This window comes from Cynara cardunculus, unplaced genomic scaffold (assembly GCF_001531365.2).
Source record: "Cynara cardunculus var. scolymus isolate 2C unplaced genomic scaffold, CcrdV1 Un_Scaffold_5445, whole genome shotgun sequence".
Classification (NCBI taxonomy): Eukaryota; Viridiplantae; Streptophyta; class Magnoliopsida; order Asterales; family Asteraceae; genus Cynara; species Cynara cardunculus.
The window spans coordinates 14,803-35,364 of NW_020202412.1; the positions used below are offsets into that span (position 1 = coordinate 14,803).

General features: G+C 36.4%; 2 protein-coding genes across 7 annotated transcripts; one reads left to right on the forward strand and one right to left on the reverse strand.

Annotated features, from left to right (window-relative positions):
* Window positions 1-43: 43 nt before the first annotated feature.
* Window positions 44-12,398, reverse strand: LOC112504389 (conserved oligomeric Golgi complex subunit 7-like). Its single transcript, XM_025108331.1, has 10 exons — window positions 12,089-12,398; window positions 11,298-11,387; window positions 11,063-11,182; window positions 10,875-10,976; window positions 10,471-10,751; window positions 3,591-3,736; window positions 2,433-2,631; window positions 915-1,575; window positions 455-787; window positions 44-341 (listed from the first exon to the last, which is right to left on the reverse strand). Exons 1-10 carry the CDS (start codon window positions 12,371-12,373, stop codon window positions 66-68), a joined length of 2,493 nt encoding a protein of 830 aa, XP_024964099.1. The 5' UTR covers window positions 12,374-12,398; the 3' UTR covers window positions 44-65.
* A 3,131-nt stretch (window positions 12,399-15,529) lies between these two features.
* Window positions 15,530-20,556, forward strand: LOC112504387 (putative DEAD-box ATP-dependent RNA helicase 29). 6 transcript variants are annotated; one of them, XM_025108325.1, is made up of 5 exons: window positions 15,530-15,608; window positions 17,446-17,508; window positions 18,395-18,806; window positions 18,986-20,147; window positions 20,247-20,556. In XM_025108325.1, the coding sequence occupies exons 2-5, from the start codon at window positions 17,488-17,490 to the stop codon at window positions 20,320-20,322; spliced, it is 1,671 nt and encodes a 556-aa protein (XP_024964093.1). In that variant the 5' UTR covers window positions 15,530-15,608; window positions 17,446-17,487; the 3' UTR covers window positions 20,323-20,556. The 6 variants fall into 6 exon arrangements, with proteins under 6 accessions (XP_024964093.1, XP_024964095.1, XP_024964094.1 ...); XM_025108327.1 differs by having other exon boundaries at window positions 15,572-15,608; window positions 17,446-17,548; XM_025108326.1 differs by having other exon boundaries at window positions 15,572-15,608; window positions 17,446-17,548; window positions 18,409-18,806.
* Window positions 20,557-20,562: the final 6 nt, after the last annotated feature.

Consider the following 20,562-nt stretch of genomic DNA (forward strand, 5'->3'; position numbering starts at 1 on the left):
ATATATATATATATATATATATATATATATATACACACACACACATATATATAGCCAAAAGGGCATCATTCCAGGTTTACACGTCGCATCTTGCAAACAAGGTTGGCTGTGGGGAGATCAAGGCTTTCGGAGTCTGTTTTTATGACATCTTTGAGCTCCTCTCTTGGGGTTGATAGGCAAGTGTGAAATGTAGCCAGGATAGGAGGGATTGGCATTGACAGTGCTGACAGCACATTGCTCAAGTACTCGATATCTACCGACAGCTGTTGTGCTCCTCGATCTGTTATATACTGGATCCCTCGCAATTGCTCCATAAACAGAGCTGCAGCYCCTTCYGCAACCTACCACACACACAACAACCTCAATTRTTTCATAACTCATTCTGGCTTTTGATATTAAATTGACATGTATATAACCGTAAGTTTCAAAAAGGAGATCGRAAAATGCTCATTACCTTAAACATCCATTCTGTTGCAAAGAACTGGGCCTCCTCAGCATTGGTATCATTGTTCGAAATGGTCTCAGCTAGCGGCTCCAACTGCTGGGGTAAGGTKAGAAGGTATTCACCCACAGTTGTGAYGTACGATTGTGCGTATGCACTAAAGCTTGGGAGGTGAAAAGCGCTTTGTTCCTCTACCGCAGACCAGATGGGCAAATTTGATATGCCATTGAACTGCTTTCTTACTTTGGATATAAGAACATCGTACACAAGCTCATTCACTGTATCTACAAATGCTGAAACTCTCTGAGATGCAACTGGAAGTGCATGGAACCGTGGATCTTTTGACTGATGAAAACCAACATGTTATTTTCAGTCACATGCATATGCAATAGAGATAATAATAATAATAATAATAATAATAATAATAATAATAATAATAATAATAATAATAATAATAATAATAATAAAGTACCTGCTCCAACAGATTAAAAAGCTTCCGCGCTTTCTCTGGAGCATCAAAGAGTCTTAATGCTGCCATGTCCAATGCAGCCCTTCCGGCCATAGATAAATCTCCAGTTCCGTCAATTGCCTCATGTGACGAGTTCGGGTCAATACTAGAACCAAATACTGCAGAAGATAAGTTTGTGTTCAATCTAGCAAGTGTAGCTCTCAAGGAAGCTTCAAAAACTGCAGATCTACTSGACAAACAATCTGCAACTGTGAGTATTTGCAAYGCACTCTGAACATACGACCACTCTTCCTCACTTGACAACTCGAATTTGCCCCTTTTCTCTGATCCTATTTCCTTCTTTGAACCAACACCATCAGGAGCAACATCCACCCCACATACAATTCTAAGTGTTTTAAGGATATCTTGCAGGGTTGAAATGAATTGTAACATTACATCATCAAGGGCAAGAACAAGTTCATCAGCTTCTGAGCCACCAGTAAAGCTRATGCATCTGTCTACAGATGCTTCAAGAAGTACAATAACTTGTGGCACTGATTCCTCCATCCTTCTTACAGTCTCACTGAGTTCAATCCCTTGAGCTCCAATACCACGTGTAACAGCTCCTCTCAGGTCAATGCCTGCAATCTCAGCTGAGAGCGTAACACGCTCCATTTGCCCATACCTAGAACAAATAAGCAACTGTCAACCATAAAAARAACTAAAAACAATGTGAGACTACAAAATTGAATATGYAACAACATAGGTTAGATTCTAGCCTGTTATAATGATTTTTTAGCTGAACCAAAACAGGATGTGCATATTATTTGCCACTTCCAGCCTTAAATTTGATGTGACAAAGAGAATTCTATTATTTGTTCAACTTACAAATAAAACGACTACCAAAAAATAACGTGAACATATGCTAGGTAGATTCCAAAATGAAGATTAATGGARTAAAGATCAGATTAGATGCTTKTTCTAATRATAAAGAGTAAAACCAGATCWAAGTGAAACASGTCYTTAATTACAAGCAAATAGAAAGATGATGATTATTGAAAGATAAAGATAACATGATGGTAGTTGTTTTACTTGTATGCACCAGAGAAAAGGATGACCATGTAAACTAATTCTGGATGATGGTCCAGATTTCATACTCGACAATATTTTAAGTATACCCAAAAGGAATGTGAAATTCTTTCTTTCACAAAAGGGAGCATCTTTGTAAATGCGATAAGCATATTTGATAGATTCAAACAACTTGATAGATTCAAACAACGTATAGGAAATACTAAATTGAGCACCATCCAAATGCTCCAAAAGGCAACATGGAGAATGCAACACTAATACTCCCTCTGTCACAGAAGAATTAAGACATTTTTCTTCTTGGGTGTCGCACACAAATCACAACATTTCTCGAATTAATTACCTACATGGCAATCRTTGCAAAAGTAGCAGCAATTAATTTTGGATCCCAAGATTTATTTTGTTTTCTAAGGTGATAAAAGCAATGTAAGGAACAAGAATTCTAAAATTACAAACCTTTGCTTGTATGATTCATAAGGGAGGTAGATTGCCTTAAGAGTGTCCCTCAAAACWTTAAGATCTGACTCTCCAAAAAGGTGTTGAACATTTCTTGCAAAACTGCCGGTCATATTGTGTAGATCAATTAAAGCGTCCAAATGCTTAGTCTGCACTTTGACACCYTTTGGCATATCCCCAGATAAGATATCTAATACACCTGAAATCATAACATGGTAGCTAGGGTTGTGATGTTTGAAGGATACTTTAACTGAACAATGAAAACTGGCATATTGTATGATGGTATGTGACATGTGTGTAATTAAAGGCATAATACAAAAGTAACACCCAAAACTCCAATAGCAGAGGGATAAAGTGTGGACTGTTCTTGATGCATTAAATAGGTATCACCCTTTAAGATTAGAACTAGAAGAAACCAAAACAAATGTCCTGGATCCTTCAGAGCAAGTATTAGAAATTGTTTATACAAATTAACAAGCAATCCCCAATCGAGTTTTTTTTTTCTGTACAGAGATATCCTTAGAAGCAAAGACAAAAAAGCAGGCACTTATAGGAAAACTTGCAGCATTATCTATCAATAACACTTGCTGTGGTTTTCAAAAACAAATTGTATCATATTAATATAGGTGTGTAAAATGGTCAACCAAACAAAAGGTTCAAAGCAGGCTCTTAGGAGAAAACAGACATTAGTCCATGTCCTATAAAAACTGCAAAGCCAACCCTATCCACATTAATACGAGTCTTTGACTATTAGATAAATGTCTAAATACCCTTCCATTGTGACAAATAGAGTAGGAGTACAAAACCTGCTCTTACTTTTCATTTTAATGCAAATTTCATGTAACAAAATGAACATCACAAAGATTTTCATAGTGACCACTTGGAAGCAGCTTGTATTTTTGCTTAGAATTTTGCCAAAACGCAATGTTGCAATTCTTATGGGGCACAGGGAGTGAAAATAGTCTTTAGGCATGCCACAAGATGAACATTCTTTAAGGAAGAGGTCTTCCCTCACACATGCCCTCTGTTGGTCCACCAAATGGGCACTACATGTGTGCTTGGAGGCCTCTTCATTACCCACTACATTGTTTAGGATACCTCAAATACAAACAAACTGTGATCCAAAAAGTGGATCCCAATGGAGCTTCAGATTGCAACCTTTAGCTAATGCTTTGGTTTCAGGAACTACATCTCCAGTTGCAAGGTTGATACGGGAAACAAAGCTGGCACCCACAGCCACCATTGCTTCGATTAATAGGTTAGGGACAAGAGTCTTGTAATCTTCTGGAAAAGCAAGCATAGACCTGAAAAAATATAATCAACAAGGCATTTAAATGATAATCCGACTCTGATTAGGTATTATTCCTGTCAGTAATGCCAGTTCACAATGTTGTTGGGTCATTATTCCTTCTGCACAACATGATCAATTTAATAATTGCTGCAAATGACACATTATATTGGACGCACTATATAGCTAGAAATATCGACTGCAGAATGCACATCACTCTTGGAATATTCGTCAATTTCCTTTATCTACCTGATTAAACAAAATGACAATTTGTCTCAGGATAAAGAGTGGCATAGCATAAAGTGAGGTTCTCAACTTTATATAGACAGTAGTGAGAATCTTTACCATTCACACCACCCATCTTTGGTTCCATATGATTAGACTGAAACCAATTACCATAAGAGGTTGAATATCTACTTATACAAGAATTTATATGAATATTATGACTTATGTTTTTTTAATATGATCCAACCCTGCCATGGATCAGAGTCAAAGGTTGAAATAAGCATTTATTGTGAATTCCCTCTATATCTTTATGTACACTTATCCAGGTTTCTGGTAAACCTCCGTTGAGGTTTACGTATAGAAGAAGAAACTTTTAGTTAGCAGTTCAACTACTGTTTGGTAGCGTATAATTGAGGGTAGTTTGGTATTTTCGTCGAGTTTAAATAGCTAGCTGTCAGTTAGTGTCAGGTATTCTGTTTTGAAGAAATTCAGTTGTAGAGTGCAAAGCGAGAGCTTTAAGGAGAGAATCCCAGACCTCTCGAAAGTTTGGGAGTTGTAATCGATTTCCAATTTCATAATAGATTGGCCGACAATTTCAGCCTTGTTCATCATCAATTGCCGACTATCAATCGCGTCCCTGTTTCCATTACTTACGTTACAGTTCGACAGCAGCTGAAGGTACGTTTTCTGTTAGTAATTTGAGCTAGGGTATAACAAATTGGTATCAGAGCACGTTTCGATTGATGATGGCGAACGTCACGACGCGAAACACCAATAACCGAATTGAAGATTTGGAAAGTAGTGTGGGATCAATTGAGAGGAGTCTGGAACGTATTGTACAGCAAATTGAAGATTTGAAGAACGAAATGGTGAATCGAACGAACGCTACTAACTCTTCAGATGAAGAGATGACGACGCGGTTCGAGAGAGGGGAACGTAATCGAGGAGGTCAGAATCGATTTTTGGCAGTAAAGGGACGTAAACTGGAAATCCCGATTTTTGATGGCAAAGACCCAGATGGTTGGATTTTGAGAGCTGAAAGGTATTTCACGTTGAATCAATTGAGCCAAGAAGAAAAGATTGATGTGTCTTTTATTTCATTTGAAGGGGATGCACTGAAATGGTTTCAATGGGAACACAAGAGGCATCCGATTACCAGATGGGAAGATCTAAAACATCTACTGTTGAGGCAATTCAGGTCATTGTCAGCGGGTTCTTTGTGTGAACAATTTTTATCAGTAAGACAAGAAGGTTCGGTTGAAGATTATAGAAGGAAGTTCGTTGAGTTTACAGTGCCATTGGATGGGATTCCAGAACAAGTTTTTTTAAGCGAATTCATTAATGGTCTAGAAGAGTCTATTAAAGTAGAACCGAGACTCTTGGATCCATTAACACTTAGCGAAGCAATGGAGATAGCTATGAAGATTGAAGTGAAAAACAAAGTGTTATCCAGAGAGAAGAATGCAGGATACGGCAAGAAAACAGGTTCATCTTTCTATTCTAATCAAGAGTCGAAAAGCAATTTTTCTAGTCATGGGTATAATAATGTCGCAAATTCTGTTAATTCCCCAACAATTGCAAGTAAAGCAAATACCGGTTTTCGTCGTCAGTCTGATCAAGAGGTACAACAAAGAAGATCGTTGGGTTTATGTTATCGGTGTGATGAAAAATATGCCCCTGGCCATAAGTGCAAGAAGAAGGAGATGAGTGTGTTGCTAGTCCAAGATGATGTATTCGAAGATACGGAGCTAGAAGCGGAGGAAAGAGCTTGCAATACAGCTGAAATTGCTGAAAAAGTAGAGGTACATTTAAATTCAGTTGTAGGTTTGACTAATCTCAAAACTATGAAATTGGAAGGAAAGATTGAAGGACAAAAGGTGGTAGTGTTAATTGATAGTGGGGCCACACATAATTTCATATCATATGATTTGGTGAAACGACTGAATTTAAAAATAGAAGCTACGGGTGAATATACAATTACGTTGGGTTCCGGAAACATGGAGAAAGGTAGCGGTATTTGCAAGGGAATAATGTTGTTTTTACCTGAAGTTGAAATAAGAGAAGATTTTCTTCCTTTAGGGTTGGGTAATAGCGACGTGATTTTAGGAATGCAATGGTTGGAGTCTTTGGGAGCGACTTACGGTAACTGGAAATTACAAGTGATGAAGTTCTCTTGTGGAGGAAAATCGGTAATGTTAAAAGGGGACCCGTCTCTGGGACGTTCAATGGTATCATTAAAGGCGATCGGAAAAATGATCAATCATGAAGGACAAGGCAGTTTGGTGGAGTTGGGCACTTGTTCGGTGTTTTCGGATAATATGGCGGAATCAAATGTTGCTTTGGAACCACTATTAAGAGAATTTGAATCGGTTTTTAACATGCCACGGAGATTACCACCGGAGAGAGGAAGGAAGCATGGGATAGTGTTAAAGGAAGGGAATGAAACAATTAATGTTTGGCCGTACCGCTATCCTCATTATCAGAAAGATGAAATTGAAAAATTGGTAAAGAAGATGCTCGAGGCGGGAATTATTCAGCCGAGCATGGGTCCTTTCTCTAGACCGGTACTGTTGGTAAAAAAAAAAGATGGAAGTTGGCGATTTTGTATTGATTATCGCGCATTAAACAAGGTCACTATTGTTGATAAGTTTCCAATCCCGGTTATTGAAGATCTTTTGGATGAATTGCATGGGGCAACCGTATTTTCTAAACTCGATTTAAAATCGGGTTATCATCAGATTCGAATGAAAGAGGAGGACGTTTATAAGACAACATTTCGTACACATCAAGGACATTACGAGTTCTTAGTAATGCCCTTTGGATTGGTTAATGCACCGGCCACATTTCAAGGGTTAATGAATGAAGTTTTCAAGAATTATCTACGGAAGTTTGTATTGGTTTTTTTTGATGATATTCTGGTCTACATTAAAACAATTGTAGAACATCAGCTGCATTTACGGAAGGTGTTGGAGGTTCTTTGCCAACATCAGTTGTTTGCGAATAAAAAGAAGTGTGAGTTCGGTCAAGATCGTTTGGGGTACTTGGGCCATATAATTTCAACAAAAGGAGTCGAAGTTGATCCATCGAAGATTGTTGCGGTTTGGGATTGGGTGGAACCGAAATCGGTGACGGAATTAAGAGGATTTTTAGGGCTGTCCGGGTATTATAGAAAATTCATAAAAGGTTACGGTATTCGAGCCAAACCTCTCACCGACCTCCTTAAAAAAATCAATTTCAGTGGACTCCGGAAGCTCAACGGGCGTTTGATGAATTGAAGATAATGTTATCTTCAACCCCGGTATTACGCCTTCCCGACTTTTCTAAAGATTTCGTAGTAGAGACAGATGCATCGGGATATGGTTTGGGAGCGGTTCTTATGCAAGAGGAACAACCAATCGCGTACTTTAGTCAAGCTTTGGGGCTAAGGGCAAAACAGAAGTCGGTTTACGAGAAGGAGTTAATGGCCATTGTGTTGGCTATAAAAAAGTGGAGACCATATTTGTTGGGAAAGAAGTTTGTAGTTCGTACAGATCAACATAGCTTTCGTTTTTTATTAGAGCAACGGGTGGTGGAACCGGAGTATCAAAAATGGGCAAGTAAATTGTTGGGTTATGATTTTTCAATTGTCTACAAGCCGGGGAGTTCCAATCAAGCGGCGGATGCGCTTTCTCGTAAAATTGAGTCGGTGGAATTGGCCAATATGGTGAATTTTACGTGGAGAAATTGGGATGACTTGAAACAAGAAATCGTTGGCGATAGTTTTCTGAACCGTATCAAAGACGACTTAAGTTTGGGGAAGGCCGAGCACAAGGGATTCGAGATTCAACAAGAGATGCTATTGTATAAAGGTCGTCTGGTCATTCCTCGTTTGTCCAAAATGATACCGCTAATTTTTGAGGAATTTCACGGATCACCAATTGGAGGTCATATGGGAGAAGATCGGACGTATCAACGTATTGCATCGGAGGTTTTTTGGATGGGAATGAAGAAAGACATAGTGGATATGGTTAAAAATTGTGAGGTGTGTCTAAGGAATAAAAATCTAAGTGGTAGTCCGGCTGGCCTTTTGCAACCGTTATCCTTACCAGATAAAGTATGGGACGAGATTTCTATGGATTTCATCGAAGGTCTACCCCGATCTAACGGTATGAGTTCCATCATGGTAGTAGTAGACAGGCTCAGCAAATACGCCCATTTTGTTGGTTAAAACATCCTTTTAGTGCTCAAACGATAGCAGAAGCATTTGTAAATAATATAGTCCGATTGCACGGGGTTCCTCAATCGGTGATTTCGGATCGGTATAAGGTTTTCCTTAGTCGATTTTGGAAGGAGTTGTTTCGTTTGCAAGGAACAAAGTTGAAGTTCAGTTCGGCGTATCATCCACAGTCGGACGGTCAAACCGAGGTAGTGAATCGTTGCTTGGAGCAATATTTGAGATGTTGGGTGTCATCTACACCTAAACAGTGGTGCAAATGGCTCCCATGGGCTGAACTTTCATATAATACGTCTTTTCATACGGCCCTTAAAGTGTCTCCTTTTAAGGTGTTGTATGGAAGAGACCCTCCTCCTTACTTCGTTATAAAGCAAATTCATCGAGGATACATTTGGTAGATCAAGAGTTAATGGATAGAGAAGAAATGCTTGATGAAGTGAAGTTGCAATTGTTAAAGGCTCAATTTCGTATGAAACAGTATGTTGATTTGAAGCGTAAAGAAGTGGAGTTTGTAATAGGAGATTGGGTTTTCTTGAAGTTACGTCCTTACAGACAGAAATCACTGGTGATGGGGAATAGTCCTAAACTTCTAGCTCGCTTTTATGGACCGTATAAAGTGCTGGAAAAGGTGGGAAGTGTGGCGTATCGTTTGGATCTACCAAGTTCAGCGAAGATTCATCCGGTTTTTCACGTATCTCAATTAAAGAAAGCTGTCGGAAGTTGTATTTCTACTCAAGATTTTCCAAATCAAATTTCGGACGAATTGGTATTACAAGCTGTTCCGGAAGATATTTTGGATGTGCGACAATTACCAAATGGTGATGTGGGTCAAGTTGAGGTTTTGGTTAAATGGGAAGGAATGTCAGATTTTGAAGCTTCTTGGGATAATTACGAGGCACTTCTTCAACAATTTCCTCATTGTCACCTTGAGGACAAGGTGAAATTTTTGGGGGGGAGTATTGGTAAACCTCCTTTGAGGTTTACGTATAGAAGAAGAAACTTTTAGTTAGCAGTTCAACTACTGTTTGGTAGCGTATAATTGAGGGTAGTTTGGTATTTTCGTCGAGTNTTGAGGTTTACGTATAGAAGAAGAAACTTTTAGTTAGCAGTTCAACTACTGTTTGGTAGCGTATAATTGAGGGTAGTTTGGTATTTTCGTCGAGTTTAAATAGCTAGCTGTCAGTTAGTGTCAGGTATTCTGTTTTGAAGAAATTCAGTTGTAGAGTGCAAAGCGAGAGCTTTNGGTATTCTGTTTTGAAGAAATTCAGTTGTAGAGTGCAAAGCGAGAGCTTTGAGGAGAGAATCCCAGACCTCTCGAAAGTCTGGGAGTTGTAATCGATTTCCAATTTCATAATAGATTGGCCGACCATTTCAGCCTTGTTCATCATCAATTGCCGACTATCAATCGCGTCCCTGTTTCCATTACTTACATTACAGTTCGACAGCAGCTGAAGGTACGTTTTCTGTTAGTAATTTGAGCTAGGGTATAACAGTTTCTCACTATGGTCATCGGACAACTATTGCACAAATTTATAAGACCATGATGGCCCCTTATTATGATCATTGTACATGACAAGATAAATTAAAATGGTTCATCATTCATAAAAGGTTATGTGACACTTGAAGAAACAAAAAGTATGTCCAAAGTTCCATACTCTCTACCTATGCCTACATATACAGTACACACCTATACTTCACCAGAATTACAAATATACTCATAGCTCTCATGAAAATAAAATCTAGTATCTTCATCAATGAGGAGAAAGTCTTCACATAATGTAGGTTATTTGGTAGGGAGAAATACAATAGCAAGTGAAGAAGGAGAAATGACTTCGAAAAGCGTAATCTGCTTACAAYGTTGGAAGAACCAACAATATAGGCCTATGGTAGTTATACCAGTATGATCATATTTTCAAAGCTCAGCAGTCAGCATTCCARYCCAATTACAAATCAGTAATTTGTCATGGCTTTATTTTAAGATTGGATATGATTCATCAACGGTTCCAAACTGAGGCTGTTATGTTGCTATTTGAGAACTACTGATTCCTGGGATCCATTCCATACAGAGTAATAATACTTTCTAGGGATTATTTGGATCTAATATCTTCAGAGAGAAGTTAGAAAAAGGAATATTTGTATAATTTAAAAGAGGAAAGAATCATATACTTCTAGAACGTACTTTTTTGTGGAGGAACAACACAATGGCACATAGGAAAGGGTTACAAGTCCACCATATGACTGACAACCATAAGCTTTTCCTATAAAAACTAATGTAGCCTACTAAAATCAGAAATGAAGGACAAAATGCTTACCATTTCCATTCTTGTTCAAGATAAAGTAACAATTCATCATAGAAACTTGGCAGCCAACTGGGAAACGAAACTGTAGGCAAACTTGATTGATAATCATGGGCACTTGAAATACTCTCAACCTGATTCCTTTCGCTTCCTGTCTTAGTACGCTGTTGTTTTAATTCATAATCCTCCCACAGCTGCCTTATAGGTTTTAGATGAACTTTGGTATAGTGAGATTCCAAGGACTTGTATCTTCCAATCCGAATGAGAATTTCCCGCAAATCTTGGGCAACATTAACCTAAACACAGGAAAAATAAAAGCACTTTAAGCAAATTTTCAAAATGTACAACTTRACAGTGCAAGCAATACTTATAGACACTCTGTTATAGATTTATCAGAATATTTTTCCTTCAAACTTCACCTTGCGATTGGTTATTGCATCTGTTAGACGAGGTTGGACCATTGAGTCCAGTCTGTCCTCTAAGACTTCAAGCTGCTTTCTAATATTGGCAAACTCAGCAACCTGAATGGAAAGGGGTGGACAAACCAGTTAATGGATAATGGGATCTCTTTTACAAAATGATACATATGTATTTGGTTAACTTTTACCTCCCCAACAGCAGACAAACAATGCCTCATGTTGGCCAAGGTCTCTGCCGCTCGAGGAAGATCATTACTGGCAAAAACGTCCTCCACAGTGGAGCTTAACTGAGTCAACCCCGCAGCATCCTATACATAAAAAAATCCAAGATGTTTACAAGATGCAGTGACATAATAATAAACCAAAGCACACGAATGATGGTGAACGAAGCTGATGCATTAAAAGGATCAAGTATATCTCTACCTGAAGTGTTTCATAGGCAGCTTCCATTCTACGCTTGACTGTATCAACTTTAGCAAGGGTAGCTATAGATTCTGCGGATGAACCCTCTGCCTATAKATTAAAAAAAAWAATTACATAWATGGTTAACCTTCTAAACGATATTTCACTGCGTAGTATTTCTATCCACTAGCTATTCTCCTCTRTCTTGCCTATAAACAAAAGCATCTCATTATGCAAATAGATATGAAATATGTACAATTTGTTATATCTAACATTGAACTTCACACTTCTTCCTGTTCATGTGTAGGCTTAGAGTTGCAACACATTATCAATATCCTCATTCACTTGTCAGATATTGTAGCACTTGCTCATTTATTCAATGCTTCAATTAGTCACAGTATTATGGTTACAGAGTGTGATGATCATGCTAAATGTCTATATCAGAAGTCAGAGTAGAATGTACATATGATGCTTACCGAAGGACATTATGCTTCTAAAGGTAAAGTACGGGTTGAATGATGTGTAGTAAATTTAGAAAGTAGATAAACATGAATGCTCAAAAAAAGAAATCCACAACAATATGTTTGAATTTAGAAATATTAACTGAACTCCGAAAACTCTCAAAGTTCTATGTTCCGAGATGAACCCCAATTTAACAGCAAAATGGAACAGCATCGCACAATTAGCCCATATATCCGGAAAGTACAGTCTGAACAGTGGAAAATAGAACAAAGCTAATCCTCCGATAGTTAATAAGCCTAAAAATTAAACAATTGCGATTACATATCTTGTGATAAGCAGTGAGATCTCACTTTTTTGAGCTTGAGGAGGATTGATGCGACGGATTGACGTAGAGAGAGAGCATCGTCGCGGAGGCGGATCACGTCACGGGTAGCGCGAGGGACACGGAGGATGGCGGCGGAGCTCTGTTCCTCGAGTGAGGCAGCGATCTCTTCCGATACCATCTGTAGCTTCATCTCGAGATCCACTAGGTGCTTGTCTAAGGGATCTTGAGGGTGCCGTGACTGGCAAGCATTGTTTATCCATTTCTTGGCGTCGAATTTCTCGTCGGAGAACGATCCCAGATCTATCATCATCTTCTCCAGCCACTGGAAATGTTTCAGTCGGTGAAGACGAGTGAACGACGAACTAACTATATTTGATGATATTTGCACTATGTTTCAACTTTTTCCTCCGGTTTTGATTTTGAGAAAATTACGCCGTTGGTCCTTGTGGTTTGCTTAAAATCTGGATCCAGTCCCTAATCCAAAATAATTACGAACCGGTTTGCAGTGAAATTGCTAACTCGGCGGTTTGGTTAATTTACAATTATTCCTTACTAGTGTTTGACATCGTGCGTTATGCAATGATGATAATTTTTTTAAAATTTATTGAAATTAGCTAAATAAGTCGATGATCACATTTATATATTAAATTAATAAGATCAACATTACCTTTGATATATGAATCTAACTTATTATTTTTTGTTGTTCTTTTAATATTATATATACATATATATATATAATTATTAAGTCTTATATATCAATCTTTTATTATATTAAACTTTGTCATTGGTTCAAAATCATAAAAAAAATATGTGAAAATATTGATTATAATCATGAGGTGTATTAAGATAATTTACCATAATACATATCAATTTATCTTCTACATATATTCTCATAAAATATTTATATTCACTAAGCAATAATTTTGTTGTTATTTACATTGATATAATTATTGAATATTTTTGCAATTTATTTATATTAGTTCATGATATACCCATTTGCAACATTGATCAAGAACCTCATTGAAACCACTTTTTTCCTACATGTGATTGCATAAAATGAAAATAATAGCTAATATTATGACAATTCTAGATATATAAAAGTCTGATTGATTTGTTATTTTTTTCATTTGACTTGTTCAAGCTTTTTAGATTTGTTTTAGACAGTTCATAGTTTGGTTTATTTATAAAAAATCCTGAAAATAGAGGTTTTAATAAAATTATGTAAAATAAAAGATAGGTATTATATTGAATTTCATATTTTAAATATAAGGATGGAAAAGTCTTTTACATATATCAAATATTTTAAAAAATAAAAAATCTAAGAAAAAATGGTTTCTAATGTTTAGAGGATAACACCTCATTATGTTTGGTTTCTTCTTTAACAATTAAAAATATTAGAAAATAATTTTCAAGCTCAATGCTAAAAAAAAAAAATCACAATAGACCGATTAACATCAACAAAAACAAAAACTCATATCATATTTGTTTTCATGAATGACGCCTCAAATCAACAAAAAAAACAAAACATATCCACAAAAACTGAATAAAGAAGAAGAATTGAGAGATTAAAAGAGATTATTATGCTAAACAATGTTACCTTATTTTATCAAAGATTCATATGCCACTTTATTCAAACAAAAAAATCATATGCCTACATAATTCCAATTTTAGTGTGAATTCTCCGACTAAAAGACGAAATATTATATTTAAATAAGCAAAAACTATGATTAGTCTTATTGAATGACGCCTCAAATCAAAAAAAAATATAAATCACCCCCACAAAATTATAACTGAATAGAGAGAAAGAATTGAGAGATTCATATGTTTGTATAATTCCAATTTTAGTGTGAATATCTCCAATTAAAAGACGAAAATACTATAATTATATTAACAAAAACTCATATCATATTTCTCTTATTGAGTGACGCCTTAAATAAACAAAAGTGTAAATCACCTCAAAAACTGAATAGAGAGGAAGAATTGAGAGTTTTTTTTTTCTTAAATAATGTTACACTATTTCTTCAAGGATTCATATGTCACTTTATCCACACACAGGGCCGGCCCTGGCCATAGGCCCAGGGGGCGACGGCCCAGGGCAGCATGAAGCCCAAGGGCATCAAATCTGTAAAGCCCAATGTATATATAGGTTGAGTTTTTTTAGGCCTATGAAAATCTAATGTTACCGCCCTGTTTCTTCCTCTCGATTCTCGCCTCCCTCTCGACTCCTCTCGCCTCCCGCCTCCCTCTAACGTTGTCGTTCAATCTCAATCGAAATCAATATCGCAAAAAGGCTCTAGCTCTCACGCTCCGTCGCTCAATCTCAATCGAAATCAATGTCGCAAATGGCTCNTAAATTAAAGAAATTACATAAAATATGAAAACTTTTAAATAGTTGATTTGATATTAACATTGATATATTTTTTTTTCAAATTTTTATGATATTTTCAAATTTATATTTTATTCAAAAATAAAATCATTATTGTTTTCTTAAAAACACATAAAATTGTATTATAACATCTACAAAGACATATATATAATATTAAAATCGAGATGTGTCTCGCTGCATTGCGCGAGTACTCTTCTAGTATTATAAAAGCATTTGACAAAAAACTCTTAAAATTTATTTATTTTTACGCATGATGTACTGCTTATTGATGCATATTACTTAAAATTCAAGAGTACAAGTAAATTGTACACAAGTACAATTTATTAAATCTTCATGTTAAAATTCTTGTAACTAACTGCAGATAAACATAATCAAATACAAGATAAATTTTTCATTTTAAATATAAAAATTTAAAATATAATTAGGATAATCATTGAGTTATAACAGAATACGTAATTATTATATTTATAAAATATATATTATTAAATCAAAAATAAAATATCTTCGTTATTAAACCTAAATTAAATTATAAAAAAATTGAATTAAAGAAATTATACGAAAAATTAAAACCAAGATACATCTCGTTGCATTGCACGAGTACCCTTCTAGTATATATATAATATATGATTTTGGATTAATTTCAAGTAATCAATTTTAATTTGTACTTCTTGATGTTTTGTTTCATGTTAGAACCATTGTCATAATCTTAGCTCATCATATCGTCAATAGATTTAAGTACATCTAATAATTTATCGAACAATCTCACAATAAAATATAAAAAATCCTATTACCTCTAAAACCCAATAGATTATCATAACGATAAATAAAGTCGTCTATTCAGGGTGCGTTTGATATGTAGACTGAACGGGATGAGACGGGATAAAAAAAAATAGTCTCATATTTGACATACTATGGACAAAAATTATATGGATAATATGAGACTATTTTTAAATTTGATCAGACAAAAATTGATGTTCCACAAAAAAAAAAATGAAACAATATGAGACTAAACCCTAAATTTACTACCTTACCCATAAACCCAATAGAAAACCTACCCTCCTTTGCCCTCGTCTCTTTCACACCCACACTATTTCACTACCACATCGCCTCCTTCCACGCCGTCTCCTTCCACCCGCCTCCTTCCACCGGCTTCATATCGGTATGAATTTCATTTGCGTCGATTTTTTTTGCTGTATCGATTTCATTTTAATCGATTTTGCTGTATCAATTTCTCTTTTGCTGTATCGATTTCTCTTGTCCTGGCATCGATTTCTCTTTTGTTGGCATCGATTTCTCTTTTGTTGGCATCGATTTCTTTTGGTAGATTTTTGTAAACCCTAACAAAATCCCCTCTGGGTGGATTTCTGTTGGCATCGATTTCTTTTGGTAGATTGTGGGTAGAATATGTGTGATATGAAACTGTTAATCACACTCTTTTTCTAATATACCTGTGGGTAGATGTTAATCAGCCTCTGTTTCTAATATGAAACTTGATTATAAGAATTTGTCATTTTTTTGGATTTGTATTTAATGTATTAAACTTGATTATAAAAACTATGTAATTAAAATATATTTTGGTTGATTTGTTGTCATTTTACAATGATTATATTATACAAAATAACATTGAACTACATTTAGGGGTAATATGGTCATTTTAACAGTTTTGTCCCGTCCTCCTAGTTGTACCAAACATGGGACAGACAATTAGTCTTGTCCCGTCCAGTCCAGTCTGCGTACCAAACACTACCTCAAGGACTTGATGTCAACTCTAAGTACAAAGGGTAAACATGTGTAGTCATTTAAAATAGTAAATAAGGAAGGGGAGGGGGTTGGATTTGATGATTAATAATTAATCTAAACATGCAAAATAAAGTAAAATTATAAACAATAAGAAAGATGAATCTAGCATGGAGTATCAACCAAGCAATTCTTTGGACAACGTATCCTAGGCTTAAGCAAACAACGTTTTCTCAACAAAAATCAGAGAGACCTTGAATATTGATACAAATCAAAATTCAGTTATCTCAAAAACACGGCTAGCACGAGAAGCTCAGTGATTAGCCTATGACTAGCTAATTAAATCCAATCACAAACCAGGAGCTAAGTCGCATTAGAATCAAGCAACTCACGAGTACTCTTGACTAACAATCGAATGATGATTATTAAAATCAGATTATGCAGTCCTATAACAACTCCAACCAATACAAAAAAAATGACCGAGTGTTGATTGCTACTAAGATAAACCAAGGAACAATTATCTTTCGTTTTCTTTCTTATCAGAGAGGGGTCCCTTGTTGAGCGGGGCTTCTTTTTGAAAAAAGGGGGAGTGAGGGGTGGGGAAGGTCCGGAAAGCCTTGGATTCAAATGACAGATCCAACTCAAGATTTTCAACTTAAAATCGAACATCAAGGTTAACTATATACCCATTGCTAGAGATTAAAAGATTAGTTATTGATATCTAGAACTGAACACTTTGAAAGGATTGTATGCTGATAAGAAATCTGAAAATTCTCGAATTGTTCTTCCCTTTTTAAACAGTTATTCATCGGTATTTAAACCTCCTACAAGAACCCACAAACCCACAATTTGGACTAAACTCGCTTGAAAAATGTGGATGGAAATTGAAATAGTGACTAACGACAATACACGCCATTGGTTTTGGTCCCGAACACAGTGTCTAAGGCAGGATTTGGGAAGACTTTTACCACCGGATTAGAAATCAACAGCTTAGTGGGTTGAGAGACTTGGGTACTTGCTTGCCGGACTGGGCTGCTTTGAATTGGTGTTGGCCCAACGTTTCTTATTCACTTACCTCTTTCCTAGGTTTTGCATTGCTATTTGCATTGCACATAAGACAATCAGGTGATATTCAGCCAGCCCTTGTAACTTATGTATTCTCTCTGTGCGTACGTTGAATGGATCTTTGTCGTTTCTGTTGAAATATATTGTGAATTACCAATCTTGACTTTATGTCTATTTTGTCACGTTATTTGTAGATAAGGGTTGTAATTGACAAGGGGATTAAAGCTGAAGGGTTGATGGACTGCGCCTCACTTCTGGTACCCATCACTTTTCCATTTTGAAAAGGCTTTCATCAGGGTATGTTAATCTCTATATTGTAGGGTTTTTACATTGTTTCATAGCGTATTACTAATTTTTTTTAGATGGCTATGTTAAATTCACCAATTTTGTGTCCAAGAGGTATAAGCTTGAACTCGGTAATCTTTTTAAATCTTTTTTTAATTTAAAAAATCACATACATGATATATATATTTTTAATTAAAATAAATTTAATAAATATATATTAATCGTTCAAAATATGAATGTTCATTGGGTTTTTAATAATATATTTTTGTAAATGTAAGTACTTTTTTGTTATATTTGTTTAATTTTATAGATCTAAATATTTTTTGGTTCAAAAAATATTTAGGGGCTTAATCGTTCAAAATATGAATGTTCATTGGGTTTTTTTCCCCATTTTTTCACTATTTTACCACTTTAACTAGTTGTACAAGTCATAAGAATGTATCCAACATGTTTTATAAAAGTTCAAGAAGTTATTTAACATGTTTTGGATTGTTCAAGGACTTATTTGTTCCAAAAATTGTCCAAGGACTTATTTAACATTTTTTGGAATGTCCAAGGACTTATTTGTTTCAAAAATTGTCGAAGGACTTATTTAACATATTTTGGAATGTCCAAGGACTTATTTGTTCCAAAAAATTGTCCAAGAACTTATTTAACATGTTTTAGAATGTCCAAGGACTTATTTGTTCCAAAAAAAAGTCCAAAGACTTAATTATTCCAAACAAAAAAGTCCATTGGTTTTTATTGTACTTTTCCAAAAAAAAGAGAGGGTATTTTGTGTGATCTGATATTTGAACAAAACCCTAAAACCCTACAACTACAACCTCCGTCCCTTCGTCCCTCTCTGTCGTCTCACAGATTTATCGTAGCAGTGCCGCTGCCGGAACTAATTTAATGGGGAGAGGAAAACCTCTTCTTGTGAGCTCCGTAACGGAGCTGAAGAAAAAGGAGAAGATAGAGAAGAAAGCAAAATCAGGAGGCTTCGAATCCTTAAACCTATGCTCTAATGTGTTCAGAGGTGTTAAGCGAAAGGGGTATAGAGTACCTACACCTATACAACGTAAAACAATGCCCCTTATTCTCTCTGGCGCCGACGTCGTCGCTATGGCACGAACRGGGTCCGGTAAAACTGCAGCGTTTTTGATTCCCATGCTGGAGAGGCTGCAGCAGCATGTCTCCCAGTCTGGTGTTAGAGCCCTAATCTTGTCACCCACTCGCGACCTTGCTCTTCAAACCCTTAAGTTCACTCAAGAGCTCGGCAGATTTACAGGTAAAAAGWCAACTCCATCAGTTTGATTTGTCATACAAAATGAAATAGGAGTCAKTTATCTTCAAATTGCTTCCTTATATCCCCTCACATGTTTGCAAAATAAAATGCTTCTCTAGTTTTTCAGTTTTACATTCCATGACCTATATAATTTGATTTCCTTCATTTMTCTAATTTTGCAGACCTTCGTGTTAGTTTATTGGTTGGCGGTGATAGTATGGAAGGTCAATTTGAGGAATTGGCACAGAGTCCTGATATCATTATTGCAACTCCTGGYAGGCTCATGCATCACCTAGAAGAAGTTGATGATATGTCRCTCCGGTCAGTTGAGTATGTGGTATTTGATGAAGCTGACAGTCTCTTTAGCATGGGTTTTGCTGAGCAGTTGCACAGAATTCTTTCGCAGCTAAGTGACAATAGGCAGACCCTGCTGTTTAGTGCAACCTTACCTAGTGCTCTTGCAGAGTTTGCCAAAGCTGGACTTCGGGACCCTCAACTTGTGCGCCTTGATTTGGAGACCAAAATTAGTCCTGATTTGAAACTTACCTTTTTCACCTTAAGGCAGGAAGAAAAATTAGCTGCTTTGCTGTATTTGATCAGGGAACATATCAGATCTGATGAGCAATCATTGATATTTGTATCTACAAAACATCATGTCCAGTTCCTTGACCATCTGATAAGAGAAGAGGGYATAGAGCCTTCTGTTTGTTATGGTGATATGGATCAAGACGATCGCAAGATCAATGTCTCAAGATTTAGATCAAGGAAGACCATGCTTCTAATTGTGACAGATGTTGCAGCTAGAGGAATTGACATCCCGCTGCTTGACAATGTTATCAATTGGGATTTCCCTCCTAAACCAAAACTTTTTGTGCATCGGGTGGGTAGGGCTGCAAGGGCTGGCCGGACTGGTACTGCATTTTCTTTCGTCACATCTGAAGACATCGCATATCTTCTGGACCTACATCTTTTTCTTTCTAGACCAATTAGGCCTGCACCCAYTGAGGAAGAGGTTTTGCGAGATATGAAGGGAGTCATGTCGAAAATGGATCAGGCAATGACAAGTGGAGAAACGGTGTATGGTCGTTTCCCTCAAACGGCTATTGATCTTGTTGCAGACAGAGTTCGTGAAATACTTGATTCGTCCACTGAATTGGACTGCTTGTTGAGACCTTGTGAAAGAGCTTTCCGTTTGTATACCAAAACAAAAGAGAAGCCTTCCAGGGAGTCCATTAAAAGAGCAAAAAATTTACCCCGTGAGGGGTTGCATCCAATGTTTATAAACGTTCTTGGTGGCAATGAATTATCAGCCCTAGCCTTTTCCGAGAGCTTAAAAGCATACAGGTAAATTGTTCTGAAAAAGATCTATAGTTTTTCTTTTCTTTTTATCTATTTTTGTAGACGTAGATATCTAATTTTCATCTTATGGCTAACTAATACCAGGGCAAAGCAGACTGTCTTGGAATCTGAAGGTCATGCTGCCAAAGCAAAGCATCTGCAGGTAATAACAGAATATTAATTTATTCGTTGCCTCTTTTGATACAACTTTGCTCTTTGTTTATACTTTTTTTTGATGAATCTTGGTGACACGTGCGTAAGGCATTTTGATTAATGTGAATAGTTGCTGCTTGTATTCTATAAATGGGCAAATGGCAGGAATCATTCTATGAATACTGCAACACACCCTCTTAGTATTTTACAACTCTTGCCTTTCGTGCATCTAGAATTGTATCTCAGGGGACCTTGCTTGTGGCACTTC